Here is a 25,210-nt window from a genome sequence, read left to right as displayed (position 1 = left end):
GCCGTGCAAACCCTTTCCCTTAGATTTTATAGAGGAGATTTTATAGTATGGTAACTTACATAACAGCAAAAGGGCACAGATACAAACGCGTACCTGTGTAACTATATAACCTTATTTTTAAATTAAAGCATGGGGGAAGTGCGCATTCATACACGTCACGTGTGAATACGGCGCGGGTCTTTTTGCACATTAAGAATAAAAAAACTTCTAAAAACATGACAAATTAAGCACATCTACAAGGTGTCCAAAGCCTGCGAGCTCTTGGTGCATTTTACCTGCAAAATGCGCTAATATGAAGCGAACCACGTTTCGGAACCAGCACTCGTTGATGCTGTAATTAATGCATTGGACCTTGCCAGGCATTTCAGAAAACATTACCTGGTGACAACTCGCGCTATCAGAGCGGCGCTATCCGACCCGGCGCGCACAAACCATTCGCATTTATTCCTGCTCGGAAACACGCTCCCACGGTCGCGCAGTGGCGTGACAGCAAGTGTTAGGTGATGCGTGTACGCGTTGGCAACAAAGCCCATCACACGCGAACGTGGAAAAAGCGCCGAGCGCCGGAGCCCAGACTCCTCACACCACAGGCAAGGCGTGGACAGTGGGATGCTGGGTCCGGGGCGCCCCCTCGCGGGATCATGCGGGAACTGCAGGCGCTCTGGGGGGTTTAAAAGCCCTGCCTGAGCCCGCGCTGGTGACAGTGAGAAAGGGGATCTGATTGGAAAAAGTTCGCTCGGGATTTTGAGCTGAGAAACATAAGCATGGCCAACAAAGCGCAACCTCCTTACCTGCATCTGGCAGAGCTGACCGCTTCCCAGTTTCTGGACATCTGGAAACACTTTGATGCCGACGGTCAGTAAGGATGCTCAAAAAAAAAACGTTTTAGGTCATTTTTTTTGTGAGTGCGCGTGTGTGTGACTACCAGTTTGAAGGAATGGGGGTTATTGCTTTAAATTCCTGTGTGTTTCGAGGTGATGCGAGCTCTCTGTGCAGTGACGCTTTTTAATTGATGAGATTAAAGGAAAACCGCGTGAGAGCTGGAAACAAAACTTGGAATTTTCGTTACTGGGGTTAACGACACCTCTAGACCTCTGGGTGGAACAATATTTGCATGTGCAGTTAGATGGGTTTAAGTTATAGTATTAATAATAATTGCAATTAAGTTATCTAGATTTTGTTGATAACCCTGTACTACAAGCCGGACGTACAGTAGTTATCGAAAGGGAACTTATTCTGAATACGAATTGCCCAGAGTTATAGTGCAGGATGCTACACGTTACACAGCATTTTTCAGAATACACTCTACCCCGCTCTAAAAAAGAAAACTGAATTTGGTATAATTGTGTGTGGGAGGGGGGACTTAATTCACATTCATCTTGTAAAAGTTTTTGTAAACGTGCCTGTCTTTGAACCATTTTAAATGAATATCTAGTACCTCGGTTGTGCATTTTTTTAAAAGGTATGTCAGGCGAACCTCCAATAGGTCTGTAGCACATTACAACAGTAATGATTACGAATCATTGCTCCTCTATTCTGAGCTCGGGAGCTCCACACGGTCCAAGCGATTGGCAGATTGAAAGAAAACTGCCCAGCGCTAGTCCGCTTACAAACATCTAGCTTTTAATACCTGCGCTGCAGTCAGGTCTAAATAACTTGAGGCTGAAACAGTGCGAGAGAGCAATACAGCTCAAAAGTCTGATGACCAGTCTGCTGAAAGTGCAGGTGCTTTTTTATTTCACTACAATCACACTGACATCTTTAAGAACTACGGTTCAAAGAAAAATCTCGCAAATCGAAGGCATCTTTTGAGAAGACTTGAAGAAGTCTGTTCGTGCTGTATACCGAAAAGGTCTCTGAAAAGCGACCCAAGTTTTAACTTGGGATTTCTGATTAAACCGATGAATCCAAAGATGGGTTTTCTTGCATCTGCTGACGAGGTGCGCACTTCATCAAACGGTAGATTGAGACTCGAGCTGCCCCCTTTCTATTAAGCGAGTTCCTATAAAAGAAAAACCCAACACCTGTTTTTCTGACTCGTTTGATGAGTACATCTTGATCGTGATTGCAGACAGCTACAGCCTTGCAGCTGGAGACTACAATACTTAGTGCAAATCTGGAACAATTACTTAAACCACTGTTCCTCCTTACACAGCCACAGCACATACTGACCCATGCATACATCCACTGGGCACCGTTTTTTAAAAGCCTTCCTTGTCACACTTGGCTGCATCAATCACTTCAGATTACACATAAACATCCCAAAGGATCCCAAAACTACTTACAGTACATACAGGAGGGAACACTTCATCTCCCTCCAATGTGCAGCCCCACCTGGTGACACAGAGGAGCCACCTTGTGCCAGCAGCCCAACGACACAGCAGATCGGGTGAGGGAGTGAGAAACCGCTTCACTATTTGAACCTTTTGATCTTTAATTGATATGTTCCAGCCCTGAGTGGAATTCAGCAGCAACACCAGGACTGACATCTGTACACTTATGAATAGCGCCCTAGGATCGATACTGACCAAACCATCAGGATCTTGGGTCCTGGGTCATCATAGTACTGTATGGCTTTGGTTTCGAAGTTGTGGTCTTTCATTTCGGCGTGAAACTGGGAGATCTGAATTCATTTTGAGTCTTGAAGTGGACGTCTTTACTTAGACAGGCTCAAACACTGCTTGAATAATATTCACTGAGAGTCAGAGCTCAGCTCTACATTTCACTCTACAGGCTGCAGGAGAAACACCAGCAGTAGGTGTGCTGCAATGGGGTACATGAGGTGTTTAGTGACACCGCAGGCTTCTGGAGACAGGCTGACATTTGCAATGCTTTTTAATGTCTGCAAAAAATGAGGGACATCTTATTGACTGAACTTCACGTCCCAGGTGGTAACTTCACCTGTCATGCTTTGCTTAAATGCATTTGTTAATACAGTGTGGTGCAGAGGGACAGTCTCTGGATTCCAGCCTGGAAGGTTGTGGGTTCCAATCTTTAGCAAAACACTCCTGTTGTACAGTACCATTGAGAAAGATATGTCAGTTCCAGTAAAATAACCACCTGGATCAGTGGGCACAAAAGGTGCTTTAGATAAAGGTGTCAACAAAATAAATACTTGGCTTTTAACAATACATATGTCCTTATATAGCAGTCTCTGCAGAAAAGGTAATGTGACTATCCATCAACCAACGCTGGTGAACAAGATCCTTTATAAGACACTAGCAGCTACAGTCTTTTGAGTCCTTACTGTATGTCAGCCTTTTTTTCCCACAAGGGACAGTTTTCTGGTTGAAACCTTGGTTGTGGTCAGCAGGTAGCTCTTTGCTTAGCGGTGGTTATAAGGACTGATCAGGTTGTACAGATGTACCTCCATCCTATATACATGCATGTATGACCTGTACATTTCCAGGTCATAGGAATCCTTTGTAAAACCGAGCTTTTGGTAACATGTCTAGGCAGGTGGGAGATTATTATACATCTCACCAAGTGCCATTCACAAAAAGCCTTGTTATATAGCCTGCAGCTTATATATAACATTTTCTTATATAGAAAAAGCCATGTAATATAAACCTTTCCATGCAAGTTACATTGCTCCTTAACAACTGTATGAGGTGTAATAGTTAACAGTACTGATCATATCCCCACCTTCTGAACACAATGAATATAAGTAATCCATTTCTGGGACAGCACAAACGAAGTAGAAAAAGTCAGAAGTTCTCTTTTCTTTGAAGAGACCAATGTTTTGCAGAAAGAAATCTAATCAGGGGTAACCAAACAATGCCGTAGCAAAACCAAACACACGTGCAGCTTAGAACTGAGGTGGCAGTGAAGATGTACCACCCCCAGGGCATGTTTCCCAATTGTTTTCTAGAATGTTGTCACAGTCAAACTAGAACAACGCAATGCTGTTGCAACGCTAACTTGTGAGCTTGGGACTTGGTTACAGCCAGCATCTTATTAACAGGTATAAAACATCTCAAGGCAAACGGCCTTTATCCACAACACAAATGGCTTATGTTTTTGTAATGTGGCTGCAGTGTTGTTTCTGAATGCCTGACAGCCAAACTGCCAGTAACATTGGCAATACGCTTCTAGCACATTAAAAACACAACCTTCCAGCAACATCTGGAAATGTTCCAATGCAGTGTGTTAGCTAGGATGCCTAGATGCATTGCATTTGTTCCTAAAGAACCACCCTGCATGTAAAGACTGGACAGTCTACAGTATGTTCCCTTTTTGCTGGTACATCAATAGTTTTGAACATGTACGGTGCAGGGGGTACCTCTTGTGGGAATACAAAGTGCCGTAAGCATGACAGGGCTGCCAGGTCTGCTTTTGTTTAAGTGCTCCTACACCCCCCCAGTATGATTATTTAAACTTGTAACTGAAAACGGATTTTAAAAAAATCAGATCTATTTCCGTGCTGCGCTACCATGTTCTTGCAGTCCCAGCATCTTGCAGATGAGCTCCCCATAAACAGGGGTTCCCAGATGGTGGGCTGACGAGGCACCCAGACCCATGTCCGTCTGCCAAGCATGTTTATTCACGCTGGAGACACGGCTGGTCTGCACGTCTGAGGCAAGGGAGAAGGACAGAGAAATAAACACCTGTAACTTCAACACAGCGGAAGGCCCTACCGCTTTCTTTCACTTATTCTGAGCCTGAATCTAGACACGGTCATTTCAGCTTTCCTCCACAGTAGATCATACTGTATGTCCTCTCATTTCAAAGCAGCAGGAAAACGAGAGATTTTCATGCGATATAAAGAAGTCTTCTTCACGTATTCAGGGCGTCGTCAGCAAGGGGTTTAGTCAAACATGAAATGGAGAATGTCTTCGTTTCCTTTAAGGCACCACAGATCAAAGCAGCAGGCGACCAACTGTGAGTAAACCTTACAGAGCAGTTTGGGAGTTCGTTTCTCAGTGCCCACATGGACTGCCACATCCCTCCAGCAGAAGTCAATATGAAAAGGAGGCGAACACATCACGGACATTAATTCGACAGTGTTAAGAGCAAAAGACGGAACCGATAACTCGGAAACGAAGCAGCTCTGCGCACGCAAAAGAGTCGCACTTAGTGCTTCACTGAACCACCACAAGGTACTTCGAGGGCTGATGAATGCGGTTTTTCCTTTTGATAGCCTGTGCTAACTACTGCCTGGTTATAAATAAATGAATCGCTGCTGCCCAGTGTGAATATTTCGCACACAACCTATAAAAGCCTTTCAGAATGCTCAATAACCACTTGGCAAACCCCCAGAAATATGACTAGCTTTAAAAGCTTTCCGAGTCTTTTGTGAGTGTGTGTGTGTATTAGCCAGGGATTTGCTGTTAACTGCAGATTTTGTTTAAAAGATGCATTACGTAACGAGCTGTCATGGCACCAGATGTGCAGCAGCTCAAAAGAATTTGTTTTATTTTTGTCTTAATGGATACAGACCAATCAACTTGCAGAATTGCTGGCCCAGATTAATTTTGGCCAAAGGGCACTGTGAGACTGCGGTAGTTTTGGATTAGAAAAAAAATACAATGACGAGTTTAATCCAGATGACAATCTTTTGATATAATCAGATTAGGAGTGAATGTGTTGGAAGTGAGTTTAGATTTCATGAAACTTTAATATTCCCCCCCAATAAATGAAAAACCAAATCCAAAATATTTTTTTTTTGCTGTATGTATTCATTAATAGGAGTTTAGTGTAAAAATATGTATTGTGCGGAGAATGAGTTCAACACTAAATTATGGTTCTCTCTTCTTGACATACTTTTTTAAACCTTGTATTCGTTTAATTTCATGGACACATATGACACTTTGATGTCAGAATAGACGATTACGTGCCAGAATCTCTGGACAGCATAGAAGGAGGAATATTCATTTACATGAGGTTTCTACAGGGTTAGCTATGACTACATTAAAGAATAAAGTCCTAGCAGACCATATACAGTGCCGTGACACAATAGAGCAGTATATATCTAGTCATATATACAGTATTTGTAATGCAGATGAGATAAGGCTCAATCTTTAATTACTTCAGTCTGGTAGAGGAAGCAATTGTGCTTTTGCTGTGTTGTTTCTGATCTGACATTTGCCAGACAGAAAAACTGAGGGGCATGCCATTATCACTTAATTCCCCCCCAGCACGCCTTGCCTACTCAATATCACCGTCTGTTCGGATCGGAAACACAATCACTTCCTCTTTCAGATCCATGCTAAATGTTTCATGAGCGAGCCGTATCACACCTGCACCAGCAGCCCAGATAGGTGTCCTGTGTTACATGCGTACTGACAGGCATTGAAAACCTGACAATGAACACCGGAACTGAAGAGTATTTGTTGCCTTTTTAATTCTTCTCTGGGTATGTGTCAAGGCGTCTAATGTTAAGCTGCCAGGCCACTGTATACTCCCAACAGGGCTTGAATTACCTGTCTTCCAGCTGTCCAACTCCTGTCTATGAGCAGCACTATGAGAGACACACAAACACTGCACGACACTTGAAATATTCCCTGTGTGGTTACAGAGCAAGAAGCCTGTCTGGTCCTACTCTGCCTGGTGAACAGCGAAGATCCAAAAGCCCAGTAGCACCAGAAGTAATAGCGATCCCCCTTGCAGATGAATCATGATACAAGTTGTTCATTAGTTCTTTTGAAACTGACGACACGTACTCTGACCGACCCCCTGTCTTTGGTTTCCCTTTCCTCTTGCTCCAGCAAAGCCAAGGGTTGCTGGGGTCTCAGCGGTGAGCTCACTCAGGTGCGCCTCAGCGCCTCGTGTGTGGCGAGGGGCGAAGCTGAACCCGGCTGTGCAAACAGCAGGAGAGGGTCTGGGCGGGCGGGCGGTCCGGTGCCCTCCGACATTGCAGCCTGCGCACCGGGAGACTCGCTACACTGCTCTGCCCTGCTGTTTGCACCCTGCAAACGGGCGTGAATAATAAGAGATAATAATAAGAATTTCTTAATAATAAGAAAGAACGGGGCACTGATCACTGATCACCCCGAAGGGAGGAGAGCCGAACAGGGACAGAAGTGTAACCGGCTGTACGCAGCTGTCTTGCCCCTCCCCTCGGCGCCGTGTGCGAGGCGGCGGAGCGCCGTGTGCCTCAGCGCCCTCTAGCGGGCGAGATTCGCAGTGCGCCGTCCCGCTCCCAGACGAGCAACTTTCCAGACTGCTTCTACTGTATGTCCGTTATTTTCTCCTCCACTCCTGCACCTGGTTTTTGAGTACGTTTTTGTGTTTAAAATAATTTCTAGCTAAGGAAACGCAATTGTCTGTCCTGGATTCGTCTCGTTTCTGCTGCCCACAGCCTCATGTTCTTACAGATCCCCCTCAAAAACCTCAGCTTTCTTTTTCTTAAAACAGTCTGTCATCAGCAAGTATAATAAGCAGAAAATTCCATTTATTGTTGTTTCTGGCATTATAGGCCATGTGATGTGTATCTCTGACCTGGCCTAATCAGTATGAGCCTACTTCTCTGAGCTGAATACTGAAACTGAAACACCACACTTCATCGCGTGGCATTCTGGGTGTTCTGCGATGTGTTGATACTCTGCATCCTGGCGCCTATGGCCTTGTCTAAGCTGCTCAGAGGCACCACAGCCCTTCAAATGAATTTTATCCATAGCTAGAATAAGAACTAATATTTCCCTCCACTTTTCTCATTATGTACCATAAGGCAGATTGTAAGACCTTCATGTGGTCCACAGCTAGGAAGCCCCACCGGAAAAGCAAGCCCAGATTTACAAAATTAAGGTTTTCGAGGTTTAATTCTGTATAATCTACAGTATACGTGCTGGAGATTTTAATTCACTACTGACCCTCCTGTGACCCTGCAGATGGTGATATTTCATTAAAAAAATACAAGGAGTCCTACAGCTCATTGACATCACCCCTCTTCCCACTCCTCTGACTTTGAAGTAATATACAGCGTTCAGAAAAAAACGACTAATAAACTAATAACCGCCTGCAGGTGAGGGATGAGTTACCGTGTGATTCCGATAGTCGGATCCTGTCTTTTTTCATAAGAGTGTGCTCTACTCAGCTAAAGCTCCAGACCCAGGTCAGGGTATTTAGTATGCTTGCAAGCATCTTTTAATTAACAGCTGTTATCTTTTTTAATAAGTTCCAGCAAATCAGCAGATTAAATCCCTTTAGGGGAGAAAAAAAAAGAAAACTCTTCTCCCAGTGCAAACCTTGGAAAACCTATACTATGATCAAAGTTATATCACCCCCGGTGCATTCCCTCAACATATATGCACAGCATCATATCATATGCTTGGCAGTCTACAGCAGTTTTTAATGCTTGATCCCAAGAAATAGAGTATTCTTCCTTTTTCCGTTGTCTGTTTCCCTTTCGGACTGCCTCTGGGTGTTTTGCTCCTAATTTGCAATGTTTCAGGCAAAGCCTTTCATTTGCTGTAGCAAGCAGTCTTAATTCCCAGCCACCTGCTGTAGACGCCTTTCTCAGTGCCTGTGGCTTCGTCTCCTACGTGCAAAAAGAAAAGCCACAGCAATTAGTGGGAAGAGGCAACGCTCGGAGTTTGTGGTCTGAAATGTTAACTCTCGCTCGGATCAGCGAGCGTGCCCCCGGGAAAGGAGCACCGGAGTGAACGCTGGAATGAAAGTGAATCTCTGTTTCCGACAAAACGAAATGTCCAGTATTTAAATATTTCATGTCATTTCTCCCGCCCTTAAAACAGTGTCTCAGTTTGCTTCACAGTGCTCTGGAGAAAATGGATTGCAACAGAAGAAATGGTGAAGAGTGAATACTATAGACAGCATCAACAGTGGTATTTAATGAAAAAAGATTACATTTCTCAATATAATAATAATGAATGTCTTGCATTTGTCTAGCACTTGTCATCCCAAAGGACGCCAGAGAGCTTCCCAAGTAGAAGGGCATTCACGTCCACCACTGTAGTACAGCCCCACCTGGGCAACACTGGCAGCACTGGGGCACAAGCAGGACTGCTTTGTGGCAGATAAGGAGGATGTGAGAAACTGCTTTACCAATTGAGTTATAGGGAAGCTTTAGGGAGGTTGGCTTGTTCAAGCCCAGTGTAGAATTTAGCCAGGACCCCAGAGCTAAAACCCCACTCAGACTAACTGATGAGACCCAACTAGGCTTGGCTGCTCCAGGGACAGTTTGGAAAATCTGGTTCAGAGAGAAGTGTGCCACCTACTGGTCTGCCAACACCACTTACAGCAGTAACATGGCTGGACACAGAGGTCTCCCATCCTACTACTGCCAGCTGACTGGTCTTGCTTTGCGTCTGAGATCTGATGAGATCGAGCCTTAAGGTGGTAACGCTAATGTCAAACAGCCATTGCACGTGCAAGGTTTCCCTGGAGCCAGAGGACATCTAGAGCAGTTCGGCATTATGGGTAGGAGGCAAGCTGACTTACAACAGGGTTCCAGCAGCTCACTAGGAAATACCAGTTCCCAGCTTTGAAAATCATGAAGAAGGCCTTAAGACAACGTTTTGGAAACTGAACTGTTATATTAAGAGATTCTGTTGCAATCAAAATTTGCAATTCAGAACATTTAGAAAGAAGTTGGGCGAGTAGGAATACTGACCTGATTAAACTCAGAGGTGAAGGAGGGATCCCTGATCTCTCACACACACACACGATCTGCTGCTTCTACTGGATGTGGAAAATCACCAGCATGTGTTGTCAGCAGCCCACACCTTCAGAGAAAGATTTGCGCCTCTTTTGTCTAATAATTTGCTTAAATCAAAGTGGATTGTTTAGGATGGGAGACAGATGGGAATTTGACTAACAAACTTGGACAGGAAAAAATTTCCTGTGTGTTTAGGAAAACTAATCAGAGCCAAGGTCAAGCAATTTCTCCAGTCCTCTCATCCTGCCTCTACAAACTCACTTGTCTACAGGATCTCGGAAGAAATGGGTGTTGGCATTAAAAACATCCAGCCACCTGAAACCAAGGAAAATACACTGAGTACTTATTTTGATCAAATTGGTGATAACCAGACATATTATTCAAGACATCTGGCAATGCTTGCATTTTAGCTTTTCTTTCTTCATCTAATACTGTACAGTAGGTACTATAACTACACCATACGATGGAAGTGTATTAATGTATTAAACAGTTCTTAAATATTATCTACTACATTCGATTTTATTGCATAAGAGTACTCCCAATCAGATGCTGAAAAGTTCAGCACATAGGTATGATCTGTACAAAAGAGTTCAAAATAGCTTAAATGCGTTTTTAACCCACCATATCCATAATGTGTACTCTGTGCACAATCAAATCTTTATAGCAATATTTGAACTAACTGGGCTTGTCTGATCAGATGTATAATTTTCTGTCTTTTTAAAAAAAAACAGTTTCCTGATTCATTCCAAACCCCCCTTTCTGAATAACTGCCCAGTGCAATGCTTCAAAATGTCACTGTGGTCCAAAGGCGAATTTACCCCAAAGACAAGGACATTAAGTTAGACACTTGAGTGCTGTGTTTGCCAATTCAACACAAGCTGACAAGAGACTTAGGGCACCCTTAAAGAAATAAAAGGAGAATGTGATTAGGTGTTTCAAAGTGTGTGGAAAATCTTAGTCAAGCATTACAAAGTTTAAAGAGGCACAACCTAAATGCCTCTGAGCACTACAAACATGCCTCACTGAATTCAAAGGACACCAATTAGAGGCTGTTCTCCACATATAACAAATTATTCTAAAAGATGCAAACAATGTGTGAAGTCTTGGAGAAATATAACCCATTGAGAAACACTGCCCTACCATGTCTGTGTGCATTTTTAAGTTGTTTCTTTGCTGTTTCACCGAATGATAGGCCGGCTCTTGTTCTTTCCAAACGAAAGAGGTGTTTTCGAGGAAGACTCATATGGACTAAATAGCAACTCTAAGGGTGTGGCAGCCATGTGCTTCCGGCTGGAAAAAGCTGGAAAAATAAGAATTTAGAAAATATGTAGCATCTTTCAAATCACCAGGAAAACCTACAACATCCAATCCATTGTCCACAGCCTTCAAGCTAAATCTTAAATGCAAGCTGTAACAAGTCAACATTATCCTTTGGGACTTAAAAAGTCTTTCAACTTCCCCATGCTTTAGTAAATCATGATTATTCCCTAGGTCACTGTGCTATCATATTATCCCCCAAGCAGATTATTGTAAAGCCAGCTATCGTACGCAGCAGTAAATTAAACATGGAATTGAAGTGGCATCTACCAATACTTCTAGTGGAAAAATGAAAGGTCATGCACACTGATGCAAAATCATACTGCTTATTTTTAGAAATGACTGATTAGTGACTGAGGGTTAAGGCAAAATTCCTGGTCCGATGCTTGAGGACTGCCAGTTGTGCATTTCCAAACAGGGGGAGCCAATTTCCTCCGAGAATCAGCCTTTGGCTGAGAGTACAGGCACTAGAGCAGCATGGGAAACAGCTACAGAAGCAGCTGAGTTACTGTAGGAAAGAAAATAATTGATTCAGGAACTTATGTGCAGGAACAGTGAGAGTGGTGTTTGTGATGCTAAACACGAAACAAAAGGAGCAGACATAATAACAAGCCAACAAGGCTTGCTCATAGTTCTGACAAGCGCAAATCTCAAAATGCAGAGAGCAATGTAATCTATGTCATTAATTTCTGACTCGCTGTCCAGGATGAAAGCACTGTCCCCATTGCAAAACCCATCCTTTGCTATGAGAGAGTTCTGCAACCAGTTAACAACAGGAAAAGAGAACTGGTAATCTCATTCCTGCGGCTACATCGGAATAGGCCTTTATTTATTTCAACACACTCACCGGCAGATCTGAAAGCCACTTCTACGACGGGGAGAAATTTTGAGAATATTAATGAACGTGCCTTTTTTTTTCTAAAAGTAGGATCTGGCTGTCAACAAGAGATTTCCCTTTTGTCTCTTCAAATAAATGAACTTCAAAGGCGCCAGGCAGCAAACCAGCTCCAATTAGTGAAAGACAGAGCTGAGAGTCAGCCCTCCTGGTGGTGTGAGCCGCCGCAGAGTGCACTGAGGGCCACTGCCTTCCCGAGTTTTAATTAAGAAGTTAAGAATGGCAGGGTGCCAATCAGTAGATATGAGAATAGTTACCTCAAAGAACGGAACAAGGGTGCTGTTCTCCATCGTCACTAAAAGGCTTCCTATTTAATTTTCCTATTGCACAGTAAACGTGAGGATGGATCTCCACATTCCTACCACTCCGCAAAATTATGCAGATTTTAAAGCAAATTCAAAAAAAAAAAGGGATCTTACATATTCAATGTTAGGCAGTGCGGTGGCTCTGTGGCTCAGGATCTGCCCCTGTGGCTGGGAGGTTGCCGGTTCGTATCCCACGGCCGGCAGAGGAATCCTACTCCGTTGGGCCACTGAGCAAGGCCCTTCACCCCAACTGCTCCACAAGCGCTGTATAAATGGTTGTTTGTGTCTCATGGAGAGCAAGCTGGGGTATGCATAAATACAAATTCCTGATACAAGAAATTGTATATGACCAATAAAGTGATCTTATCTCTAATCTTCTCTTCGCTTATAAGGCTGACCTATCCCTACTGAACCTCTTTCTTTCTCAGGAACTTAGTAACGATGAGGGAAAAGTACAGCAGATAAATGCGTGCAGATGGCGTTCAGTGTGTCTATGTCTGCTGAAAGTGTTTTGAGTGGATGCAGTGTTACTGATGTTTGTTTGAAATTGTGTACGTTGCATAGAGTACCTTTAAATAAGCCCCTTTTAATTAAGTGAACATTACAATGTTTCTTCTTCCAATACACTCTCAATATCTAAAATGAACTCGGTTCTCAACACAAGCAGTGTTCTGATTTGCAAGATGTATCTGACCAAGGAGAGCCGCCTGCTGCTGGAGGTTGTAGAGTGTGGTGATGTAGCTGGCTGGAGGTACTGGAAGAGTGTGGCAGGCTGCCTGCAGCAGTTTCCCATTGCTGTTGTCAGGCTCTGCACCATGTCTGTTCCACACCACGTCTGTGGAATGATTTAAACAGAAAACCCTGCATGTACATTCATGCAGTGATCTGCCAGCACACGTGCTGAAACCTTTCAGCAAAATGTGTAACATGTTCGCTTGTCTTAGACTGATAACCTCACTATCCTCTCAGAGATGACAATATGACTGTATAGTGAAATATTTACAAATTCTGAAAATTTAAACCCATTAAGGTAGTCTGATTGTTCATAACAAATTGATTTGAGCATCTCATCCTGCCATTTCCTGAGAGAAGCCAGGATACTAGCTTTGATAACCAGATATACCCCGTCTTGCATTTTGCTGGGTGGTTTCATTTGTCTCCAATAAAATATAAAGAGAAAATGACACCCTGGTTCCTTCACACCTAATCATCCTTTGTTTCATGATCTTTCCTTCAGGCAATGGGTACATCGAGGGAAAAGAGCTGGAGAATTTTTTCAAAGAACTGGAAAATGCAAGAAGAGGAGCCGGAATGGTGAGTCTCCACTGAATGAAGATGAAGAAGAAGCATTTTGAAAAAGGGTGCCCTCCGAGGGATCAGAAACTAGCCAGGGAAACAAATACTGAAGTAGCAAGGTTTTTCCTCAGTTTTAAAGAGCAGCAGGGGTGCCATCACCCTTCACCAATAAACCAACAATTAACAGTTAACATCCAGTGTGACTATTTATAAAATGTATAGGTCCTTTAGTGGTCACTAGTGGCAAATCTGCTGTAATTCCAGTCCACTATGACAATGGTAGGAATGGTAGGTTTGTCCTATCAATCACCTAAGCAAGAATTTTTAGAAAGATCTTTAACTTGCATTTCCCCTATAGCTCCATATTTAAAACTACATCCCCATCATTCACTTGTGAATCCGTCTATAATAGCTCTATGTATAAAACCCTATAAAGTGGGCAGTCGTGTAACATCTTTATGATTTTATCATCAACCCCTGGGTTAATAACACGAAATGAAAACTATGAAGCTGCATCTAGTTTTTCCTTCCTTGTAAATTGCTCTCCTAAAAGCTGTGCCTGTTAAACATTAATGATTCAATTTTCCATCGCTTCACAGGATTCTCCAAATGCCAGTTTCTCGGAAAAGATGAAAGAATTCATGGCAAAATTTGACAAGAACGCAGATGGAAAAATAGAGATGTCAGAGGTAAGATTTAAGGAGCTAGGATCAAGGTGAAAGGTGAAAATCCAAAGAAGAATAGGAATTTTGAACAGCTGGAAGAAAACTAAATCTCTTTGTGCCAAGCTACCTATACCTTAATAATAATGTCAAATTGGGGAAAAAGTATCATTGACTGGCAAGAAATACATCTTAATTACTCCAACGAGTATAAAAGAGACATTGCACAGAGATGCTGCATCCTTTAGAACGTTTTAAATGTCTCATACTTCCTAAAGCAATCTCCTCATCAAGACATCATCAAAAATGCCTTGTGGAGCTTAAATATGTTTCCAAGGCTCACATGGATTAAGGGAAACCCTGCACAATAATCTTTTACAAGTTTCCTTCTTCACAAACATTTATCCCTAGGGATTATTACATTTAGTATATACGATATTGTACCCATTCCATGCAGCAGCCTCTTAATCTTTAATGATTTCTTCAATGCAAAACAGGTTTAATGCCATTGAATGTGGTTTGATTTACCTAGAAAATACTGTGCCTGTTTAGTCTGGTCTTGAACCTGCATTTTTCCCATAAAACAAAGCGCTTGCTTAAGCTGCGAGTCAACGCTCTCTATTAATAGTGTAATATTTATTTGCCATGTAATTAAATTGACAAACAGCTTAGTCAGACATGGCAGTGCATCATGGATCTGCTCAAGCCTGCAGGTGTTGGACACTCAGGAAGTTTCTCCTCAAACGCATCTTTCACTCCCAGTTTGTCGTCGCCACCTACACAGCAGCAGTAACGTCTCTTGTAAATTAACTTTCAAGCAGCTCGATCGCTTGTCCTTTTTCATTTTAACGGGTTTTGCCCGGGCTTTTCAGACTTAAAGGTTGAATGGAGGAATGAAGAACACTTCTTAAAAATAGAACATGTTTGTACAAAAGCAGCAGCAGCAGCTCTGCCAGGTCAAGGGAAAAGCCTCAGATGTGGGCTTTCACAAAAAAGAAAACCTCCAGTTTCCAAGCAGCACCTGTTTGTTTGATGCAAATTTCCATTCAGGGCCAGAAGCAGCCCATTGGAACTTCCACAGAGCAATAACATCAGGCAGGATTCCATAAGGTGACGCACCAGGTGCAAAATGAAAGGTTATTAAATTAACTGGCTCCCCACACTCAGCCAGTCTGTCTCTTTTCTTTAAAATCCAAACCCTGTGACAGGTTCCCAACTCCAAAAATGGCTTTTTTTCCTTTGACTGCCGGACAGACTGATCCTGTAAAACCAGAGAGCACTGGTCTGGTGGATGGGATAGAGATGAAATAAGGTGGGTGAGGGGAATAAGGCAAAAAAAAAGAGAGACCGTCCCTGAAAATCAACATGCCAGTGACATCTCTTCACGGACAGCCATGACAGGATACATGAGCGGCACGCTTCTGTGTGCCTCACCTTGCTCAGGCTGGGCCTGTTTAATCCAGCCGCAGTACGGGGAGCTAACTGGGAACGCTGGGGAGGCGGCAGTAAACCCCCAGCCAGCCAGAGTCTCAGGGCTCCACGGGAACGCGCGATCTCAACAGGGGACAGACGGATGACTTCCGTTTTTCTGAGCCATCCTTCTGTAATCTTTGCAAGCCCTGAAGAGGGAACAGACAGCAAAACTAAAATGTAGCTTTCATCACTGGCAAATGCCAGCGTTCGGCGAGAAGCCAAGACCTGTCCCCTCCGTTTGGCGCTGCAAAACGGTTGAAGACGAGATGCAGCCTGTCATCACACCGAGGACGATGGTGCTGCAAAACGGTTGCTCTCGCGGGCTTGAAAGATGGGCGGGTCCATCACCGCCACTCGCGCCTGCGTGATGGGAGGGGACAGGTCCTGGCTTCGCGAAAAGGCCAGTTTCCTTGAGCCGCGGGCGACAGCCGTACGACAGCTCAGCGTTTCCTCTTTCACCTCCCCTCCCCCAGCTGGCTCAGATCCTCCCCACAGAAGAGAACTTCCTGCTGTGCTTCAGAGAGTTTGTGGGCTCCAGCACCGAGTTCATGGCGGTGAGTGAACATGCATGCCACATTTGTTCCTGTCAAGCAATAAAAGTGTATGGTATCCGAGAGGCGGGGGTGTGATGTGACACATAGCAGAAAAATGGGTTCCTGAATTAATATTCTTGTATAACATCCAAACCCATCCATGTGTACTGTATATAGCCCATCACTGGGAGATTATACTAAATAAAAAATGAAAAATACATTTACCTTCTTGGCTTCCCTCAAATACCCAATATGCGATTCTTGGCTTGTATAGTTTATTTTCTCATCAAACAAGGGTTTCATTGACTCTTTGAGACAGACGGACTGCTCAAGAGATAAACTCTCAATCACAAGAGCCCTTCTTATCTCTGTGTACCTCTTTTGTGGCATGAAGGCAGCAGACCTGGACCACACTGGTAGTTCAAACACTCACTCATTTTTTGTTCTAGTGCAGTTCAGTGTCCAGTCCTTCAACAGTAATCGTTTCTGAAGTGTCGGAACATGGCTCATCTCAGTATGGCTGTTATAGATTTATCTGGTTTAATCAACTCTTTAACTATGAGCTTAGGCCTACAGTGTGCATTAAGTGCAGTTGGATGGGCATTAGTCTAATGTTAACTGGCATAAAAAAATGAAAGAGAGTGTGCTTTATTGTGGAAAGATAAATCCACTTAAGAGTCACAGAGCCCTTTTCAATTTCAATTTTAAATATGTCTCACATTTTCAAGGCTTTTGGGTTTCATAGTTTACCTGTGCTTGTACAGTATATTACCCGCAAAAAGTGTTTGGATCAATTGTGTTTAAAATGATGCCAAACCGGAGCCGTTGTCAACATATGAAAATGCAATGTACACCAAAGGCTTAAGCCTGTCTTTTTAAATCTCTTTGCACTATCCCATTTATCTGTGGGCGTATGTACCATTATTTAATGTCATATGCCTGACTGACATCTCCAAAAAGCAGGATTTCATTACGCAAAGCCACTTTCAATATCCCTCTGCAGGAATAAACTGCTGTGATGAACAAAGAAGGTTAACACTAATTGTCCTACTGTGCACCTTCTTTTATACGAAGTGAAATGCCCAGGCTTTCAGTGATAACTAGATCATAGGTTCAGCTGTCTGTGTGGAAGTCTCTAATGGTGCACAAATAAAGAAGGGACAAGCCTCTAAATCATCTCTGATCATGGCAACCCTCTCCAAGGACAGGGTGTAAAGTAAGATGATCCATTTTAAGATATAAGAAATACATTATGAATGGCCTTTGGCCAGTCTAAACAGATACCAAAAGTGCATCTCTCCTACACAAGACAGTTGCTGGAAAGCATCTGAATTTGGTCTGCTCAGCTATAACTCGGAATTACAAACGAAAAATGCAACAAAATTATAAATCAAGCATGTAGTACAGTATATTTACAGCAGACAGTTTTTAAAATATATTCCATATGACAATATGCACACACTGTTTATCCTTTTGGCTTTGCACACAGTACACATGGACAGCAGTGCTTCTTTATGAAGTGTGAGGCTGTTGTGAAAATTGTGCAAGGAAAAATTACTGGATTGTACTCAGATACATTCCACATCTGGCTCTTCGTCTCCTAGGCATTGACTTCACTAGCACTCGAGCTTGAATAGAGAAGTGTTCTCTCTGATTGCTGTGAGTTCTCCTTTGCAGGCATGGCGGAGGTATGACACAGACCGCAGTGGATACATTGAGGCCAACGAGCTCAAGGTAAGGACTAAGGGGTCTTAGTGCCACTGAGCTGACTGGATAACATGAAGCATGCCATGCCTTACGTGCATGACAGCTTTAGCACAGTGCATCTTGCTTTATCTATGGCATATGAGCAACACAAAGAAGAAAGCATTCCGAGGAGTTAATTGATTCCTTACTGTCTTACTACCTGCTGAAACATGGCTTTCGCACGACTACTGTATGTTCTGCATGTTCACCAGTCTCTGACTGCTCAATCTCCCAGCCTACACCCAGGCTCTTTTCCTTCAATGATGATTGTCAGAGACCCTAAATCTCGGAACACATTTCCACAATGACTACATGCTCGGGCTTTTTTTGTATGCCTCTTAAACATCGTATTAAACCACACCACTGGACGTTTTTTTGGAGCGCACACCTGTTTCTCATCCTGACTGGCGGTGCAACGAGCCATGCATCAATGGTTTGCAGAAAAACCTGAACCTACAGCAACAGCACCCAGGGGTTGAGAGAGCAAAGCTCTGTTTCTGAGACCGAGGCAGATGAAGCCACATGCAGTCTGATAGACACGGTGTGCTAATAACTGGCACAAGCCATTGCCAGGACTGCACGATTTGTAATATTGAGGGAGACAAGCCAGTTCATGTTTAATTTGCATTAGGGAACTGGGGGCTTGGAAGAGTAGGTCACATTAAAGGACACATTTTTTTAGGTTGCATTTTCAGATGGGCAGACAGACCTGTGCATTTTCTGGGGGACAAAGGGAGATGAAAATACATGCAAATAATTCTTGTTACCTGAACAACAATATATACAAATCCCCCCAGCAGCAGCAAAAAGCTTGTCGGAAACATTCAAATTTAGGAAAATGATCTCAATAGATAAGAAGTATTAAATGGAGTGGTTTAGATTTGCTAAAGCAGATTAGATTGGACCAGGCAGATAATACAATTGCACCAATAAAATGTGTCTATAGTAGTGTTTGTAATACGGACTTTTCATATCGCTGCCCATTCCATCAATAATAATATTCCAAAACCATTAATCTGGCCAGTCCTTGTCCCAGAGGGCCAGTCTATCAGCATGTTTTCCAGGTCTCTTTAAAACAGCAGCACCTGAAGATCTGCACCTGAAGGCTGTTGAATTTTTCCAAGTTCAGACCATAACGAGCTGATTTAGTTCCTGTAGAGTGGTCTTGCAATGAAAGCCTGCAGACATAATGGCCCTACAGGACCATAACTGGGCACTCTCTACAAGAAGACATTCTTCTTCTTGATAATCAGCATTGCCATGACGATGAATTTTGTTTCTTAATTTAGGAACTACTCGGGTAGGAGCAAAACATAGAAGGCACCAGTTCTTGTAGGACCTAAGGTTTAAGATCCCTGCTTTGAAAAGTGTTGCCAAAGCAAACCATCCAAAAACTCCCTTTGGGCTCTTCTGTACCGAACACACATTTCCAGGTGGTGCTGCACAGAGGCACTGCAGGTCGCCAGGAATCAGCACACTGTATGAGCTGAGTCAACAGCCTTATGTCTTTTTACAGGGTTTTCTCTCAGACCTGTTAAAGAAGGCCAATAGACACTACAATGATCAGAAGCTGCAAGAGTACACACAGACAATAGTAAGTAGCTGCAAGATTGAATTCCTTCCCAGTAGGCGCTGACCTGCCAGTTGATGTGAGTCCTAGGGTTTGGTTGCTTGCTCATAGGGGTTAGATAGGCTAAGCATTATTGCAATTTGGGAGGTATCAAAAAGTCAACACCTGTAAATGTGATAAAAAGTGTGAAAATCTATTCTTTAAAGTTTCACAATCTGAGAGAAAGCAGCCTTCTGACGTGTTAACTGAAATTGATCAGTCACGATTCCCTCCTAAAGGCACAATCTGAAGTGCATTTAATAAGAAACGTATCTTTTGTGCAAATTAAAGTCTGTCCATTACTTTCCACTGCAATTGTAACATTCCAGTCCCTGCAGCAATTCTGGTCAGTTTTCAGCTTCTGCAGTCACTTCTATACAATTCTTCGATCTGTCTATTCACATAAGTAATTCGGAAACTCCCAACCCTCTTTTCCTTATCCGCAGCTTAAAATGTTTGACCTGAATGGAGATGGGAAGCTTGGACTGTCCGAAATGGCCAGGTGGGTGCCGGTCTAGGGTACGAGAATGACATCAGACTCGTCACTTGCCTTCGGAATAAAATGCTGGATTATTAATTTAGATGAAAAGAACTGGTGGGCTGTTTTCTCATAATATGATATTGAATCTCTGGAATACAAGATACTACATTCAATGGTTTCATTTGTTTCAATAATCCTGAAGTCAAAGATCTGAGGGATGTTGTGCATTATTTTAAAAATTAGTGTTGAAAATAAAATGAATATTGTTCAAAAATGAAATATTGTTTGAAAATCTTTTGTTTTGTCATTTCAGGCTACTACCAGTGCAAGAAAACTTCTTACTGAAGTTCCAGGTCAACACAACATAAATTTCTCTTACCTGTGTTTTAAAAGACTCCTTATTATTGGTAACATTGTGTTCAAAGTAGACAAAAAGTTAATCCCTTTTATTCAATTATAGCCAGTACAGCTGTACCCACATTTAATTTCTGAAATATTACTCCAGATATAAACATACAAATCTGCTGAAGTATAATGCAACAGTTTATGTAATACATTTCAGTATAAAACTTCCAAAGCAAAAAAAAAAAACTCTTTTAATTGTTTTTTGTCACGCCATGTTTTCACTTAAGTGAACTGGCATAAATGACAAAACATAACCAAACAATATATTGCTTCCAAAACTAAAAAAAATCTTCCATGTCATAACTGTTTGAATTAGACTCCACGCAGATCGATGACAAACTGCTGATTAAAGCACCATGACAACAGCAACAGGGACAGAATTCTCTGTCATTAGAAACATGCAAACAGCCCCTGTGTCATCAGCATCTGCTATCTTTGTGCCATTATTTATTCTCTGGAAGTGTAGCATACTGTATATTTCAATGAAACAAGCAGATGCAATTCTAATTGCCCAATATACAAATGCCTTGACAAAATGCTATTCTTCACCTTTCACAGCACGTAGTGATAGGATTATGATGAAGGATTATTAGGAAGAGAAATCAGTCTGCAGGCAGACGGGGAGTTCCCATCACAAACTACTGTACATGCCTTAGTCTCTACTCTCCATAACTTCAGTCTGTTTTCTTCTTAAAACAGGGAGTCAAGTTAAACGCAGAGCAGTTCAACCAAATATTCACTTACTATGACAAGGTAAGTCTGACCTGCTGACATTCATATTACAAAACTCTTATAATATAGCTCATCCAGACTGTAAGACAATTATAAACAAGAGAGTGTGATGTTCATAAAGAATGCAGATTAATGTTGTTGGTTGCATACATATATACCCTTTTTTCCATAAAAGATGGCATGCCGTATTTCCAAAATGATAAATATTTACTGTATAGGAACAACTAAAGGTTACTTCCATGCTGAAAAGAGAAGAAAATAAACAATGTTTCGGCTGTGGAGCCTTCTTCAGGTGTCAAAGAAAACTCACAGAAGTCAAAGATGGGTTTCAAAGAAGAACTGAAGAAGGCTCCACCACCGAAACGTTGTTTTCTTTTCTTCTCTTTTCAGCATGGAATAAACCTGTTCCTTTGCAGCCTACGCATGCTGATGCTAATACCCACCTGAACTACTTACTGTATAGCCTCATTATCATTATCATCTCATAATAATGAGATGACTGTTTTATCCCTTCTCATCATGATGTATCTAATGAATTGATAATTACCCAGCTATGAGCAATTGTCCCGTAAAGGTTCTTCCAGCACATCTGTGGTATGGACTCTTTCCATCATTGCAAATCTCTGAGCACAAGAGAGCTGGGGTTTCATGTGTCTAAATAGAAGGTGCAAAGGTTTGGAGGTGAAGTCTTTTTCTTTAACATCGATTTGTGTCCTATGTATTATTAATGTACTAGAAGAGCAAACTGCTTGAACTAGGCTCAAGCACATGAAACGAATGTATTATTCATCACGTGAGGGGTAAGAGAAAAGCACATACAGTAGTCACTCTCACAGTGCAGACTGTCAGCTATGCAAAGCATTGTGTCCTTTGCTTACCAGGTGTATGATGTGCATTTGCATGTCCTGTAGCACCTGGCTCCCTCTGCGAGGTCTTTTCCAAAGTTCCTCAGTCCTCAAGGTGTGTGGTCCCTGATCACGAGAGACAACAGCTGTAATAGCTTGTCAGCAACATGCATCCACTTGAACTATCAGCAACATTTAATGGCAACTGCATTCAGTGAGAATCAATACTCTTCAAAGGATTAGCAATTCACATAACAGCAAATCCCTGTTTCTTATTTTTAGTTTTTCATTAGGACTGGAGTTTATATACAGTATGTTTTTAAATTAGTTTACATACTGTAACTGATGAAGTAAAGTCATAAATTGCTACATAGAGATAAAGATCTGTTACTTGTAGCCCGAGAGTTGCAGAGAAGAATATGCAGCTGGGAACGTTTGGAACCATTAAGTGAAACTGGCCAGAGGAAACACTGCAATTTGAAAAGCCTCCTGAACTTGATGTCTTGCACATACACTAAGCATGTTGACTTGGTTGCCAGTTCTATGCCATTACAGAGCTGGTAGACAGATGATTTATTAGATGTAGCGCACAAAGTAAATGGTGGTACTGTAATGAAACTGCAGGAAGCACAGTAAGCTTGGCCAGTCTTTTACTCAGATGTACACATTCAGTAAGGGCTGGTAGGACCCATCATTACTATTGTTAACTACTTAGAATAGAAGAGAAAAAAGAAATTCTCTAAAATCTATACTGATGGAGGGAAAAAACTCCTCCTGCTGCAGTTGGGACAACATTTTGCGTGCCTTTCTAGAGACTGTGAGGTCACCCAGCACCAAACATTCAATTATAAATGAGCCAGGAGACTTGGGCACATGGTGTAATCAGGGAGCATATGAATGCGGCACACACCAGTGCCGGTTCCACCCCCCCAGCTGGATCACAAGCAGCTGCAGCAATTCCAGTATCAAAGAACAGCATGTCAGGTCAACTGCAGCAAAAGTGGATTCGAATGCACCAGAATTAAAACGCACAGAACATCTCAGATGAAGTTTGACAGCACGTTGTGTCCCACGGGTAGCTTCTCCAAAGCCATAGTTACTTCCACATCGCATGGTGTGACATCATGCTCTCATGTATAATTAATCGGCTGGCTGCGTCAAAACTTTTACTATTGTTTGTAAAAACAAAACTGGTTCCCCTTGCCCTACTTTATACTTCACAAGAGGGCTCCCATCTGTAGATGACCGATCAACTAAAAACATGTCAACCAACCACCAATGCATGAATCAAATTAAACAGAACTTGTTTCTCCTTTTAGGAAACTGCGTTAAAGGCAGTTCACTCAGGATCTTAGTGCTGGAGATTGCTGCCTCTCTGCCATGATATGAAGTGAAACCGATCACAATAACGGCTCTAGAGAGAATTGTTGACAACAAGCCTTTTTACTGCAGGACTGAATGTCCTGGCTTTCTAGCATCAGCCTGTGTGCATGTGTGTGAACAGCAGTGTAAACCACTTTCCCCTCTTCCTGGTCAGGATGGAAATGGCTACATTGACGAACAGGAGCTGGACGCTCTGCTCAAAGATCTCTATGAAAAGAATCAAAAGGTGAGAAATGGCACAGCCTCGTATTATGGTTTTAAAGACTGCATTTTAGAAATAGAGGAAATAAATATTTAGCATGGGAGAGAACCACCATTCTCCAGTTAATGGAGAACTGAGGGATGACGAATAAAGAATAAAGCAAGTATCTTTGTCAAAGCTGGTGATACAGTAACCTTATGAATTAAGGCATGACTATGTATTTGCCGATGGGCCTTTGATGGGAAAATATTTTCTAAAAGCCTCCGTTTTAAAGTTTGTTTCTGTTGGTTTGAGCCTACAGACTTCTTGTTGTGTGAATGGATGAGATGGAATGACATCTTACAGAAGTGCCAGAGATCTGGTCAGAGAGCAGAGGGTCTGTATGAAGCTAGATTATGCCCTTTATCACATAAACCTGTGCTGAACTCGTCCCTTTCTTTTTCTCTGTGGGGCAGAAGGAGATGGATATCCAAAACCTGACCACCTACAGAAAGAGCATCATGTCTCTGTCAGATGGCGGCAAGCTGTATCGCAAGGAGCTGGAGATAGTTCTGTGCAGGGAGCCCCTGCTGTAATCAAAACCTTATCCCTGACCCTTGACCCCAGACCACCTCCTACCTAGTTTTAATACCAGGTGCATGTGCTGGGCTCTCCTTTCATCCGTTTTTTGAGCAAGTGTATACTTAAAGCACAACCTCCCCCCTTCCAAACTTCCTGATTGCAGAGAGGCTGTACTGTCTGAGACACTACAATAAAATTGCGTCTCGTTTCTTTAAACATTACGCTGATAATGACATTAATGCTAATTCTAATAACGATACGAATATAAGATTTTGATTGCTTGGTTTGAACTCTATTTCCTACGTCTTCCTCGGATCCACTCCTCTTTCCCATCCTTCATTCTTCTCTCTGGCTGACCACTGAATCACTGTTTGTTTTTCTTTTGTTTTTGGTTTCTTTCGGCAAATACTGTTTATTAAGGATGTCACTGTTAACAACAATAAAGAAACCTTAAGATCAGAGTGCTTGTTCGGGTTCCATTTCCCACATGTGCTAAAGCCTTTGCTGGAAGATGGGGGTATCTGATGGGGGTGTAGGGGCGCTGGGCATCCCTGCTATGAATTAGAATGAGCAGAAAGTATCTCAGACCCAGTGTCCAGAACAGTTACCACATCAAGTGCTTCTTATGAAACATTACGTCATTCTCACTTTTATTAAACCACATGTAACATAACACACCGATCTTCAAAGAACATCAGAAAGGTCATCAATGAAAGGAGGCCATTTGATTGGTGGAACTTAAGAAGATAAGAAAGGTTTCAGACAAGAGGAAGCCATTTGACCCATCTGCCAAAGCTAGACAGCTTGTTCCATGCTCCCGCCACTCATTGTGTAAAGAAGTGCATATGGCAATGCATATCCCAGTAGTGCAATGAACCGGAATTGTGCTGCTTCTTCTTCTTTGTCTTTAGATTATAGAATCAGCTTTTGTAGCATTTTTAACGATGACCTTGGTACCATCTGCTTTACACTTTTCTAAGCCTGAATGCTGAAGAACAGGTTATGTAAGAGTCCTACCTGACATCAGAGATCCACATGACACAGCAGGATGCATCTCTGACTGGGCTTCTCCAAACCCAGAGGCAGACACATCCAAACTGAAATATTGAATTTGAGGAAACATTAATTATTTTTCACTCCAGAGTTTGT

General features: G+C 42.4%; 1 protein-coding gene across 2 annotated transcripts; it reads left to right on the top strand.

Annotated features, from left to right (window-relative positions):
* The first annotated feature begins 622 nt into the window (after window positions 1-622).
* On the top strand, window positions 623-24,520 carry calb2a (calbindin 2a). 2 transcript variants are annotated; one of them, XM_088613827.1, is made up of 11 exons: window positions 623-855; window positions 13,371-13,447; window positions 14,029-14,118; window positions 16,038-16,118; window positions 17,775-17,831; window positions 19,360-19,437; window positions 19,899-19,954; window positions 20,247-20,286; window positions 21,038-21,091; window positions 23,453-23,524; window positions 23,959-24,520. In XM_088613827.1, the coding sequence occupies exons 1-11, from the start codon at window positions 765-767 to the stop codon at window positions 24,073-24,075; spliced, it is 813 nt and encodes a 270-aa protein (XP_088469953.1). In that variant the 5' UTR covers window positions 623-764; the 3' UTR covers window positions 24,076-24,520. The 2 variants fall into 2 exon arrangements, with proteins under 2 accessions (XP_088469953.1, XP_088469952.1); XM_088613826.1 differs by having other exon boundaries at window positions 636-855; window positions 23,956-24,520.
* Window positions 24,521-25,210: the final 690 nt, after the last annotated feature.

This window comes from Lepisosteus platostomus, chromosome 20 (genome assembly GCF_059453375.1).
Source record: "Lepisosteus platostomus isolate fLepPlt1 chromosome 20, fLepPlt1.hap1, whole genome shotgun sequence".
NCBI lineage: Eukaryota > Metazoa > Chordata > Actinopteri > Semionotiformes > Lepisosteidae > Lepisosteus > Lepisosteus platostomus.
This window is presented reverse-complemented; position numbering and strand designations above follow the sequence as displayed.

Excerpts from the sequence above, each read along its gene's own strand:
- calb2a (XM_088613826.1), top strand. The coding sequence starts at position 765 with ATGGCCAACAAAGCGCAACCTCCTTACCTGCATCTGGCAGAGCTGACC. Across the intron at positions 14,119-16,037 it reads GAAAAATAGAGATGTCAGAG|CTGGCTCAGATCCTCCCCAC; the intron begins GTAAGATTTAAG and ends CCCCTCCCCCAG. Across the intron at positions 23,525-23,955 it reads TCTATGAAAAGAATCAAAAG|AAGGAGATGGATATCCAAAA; the intron begins GTGAGAAATGGC and ends TCTGTGGGGCAG.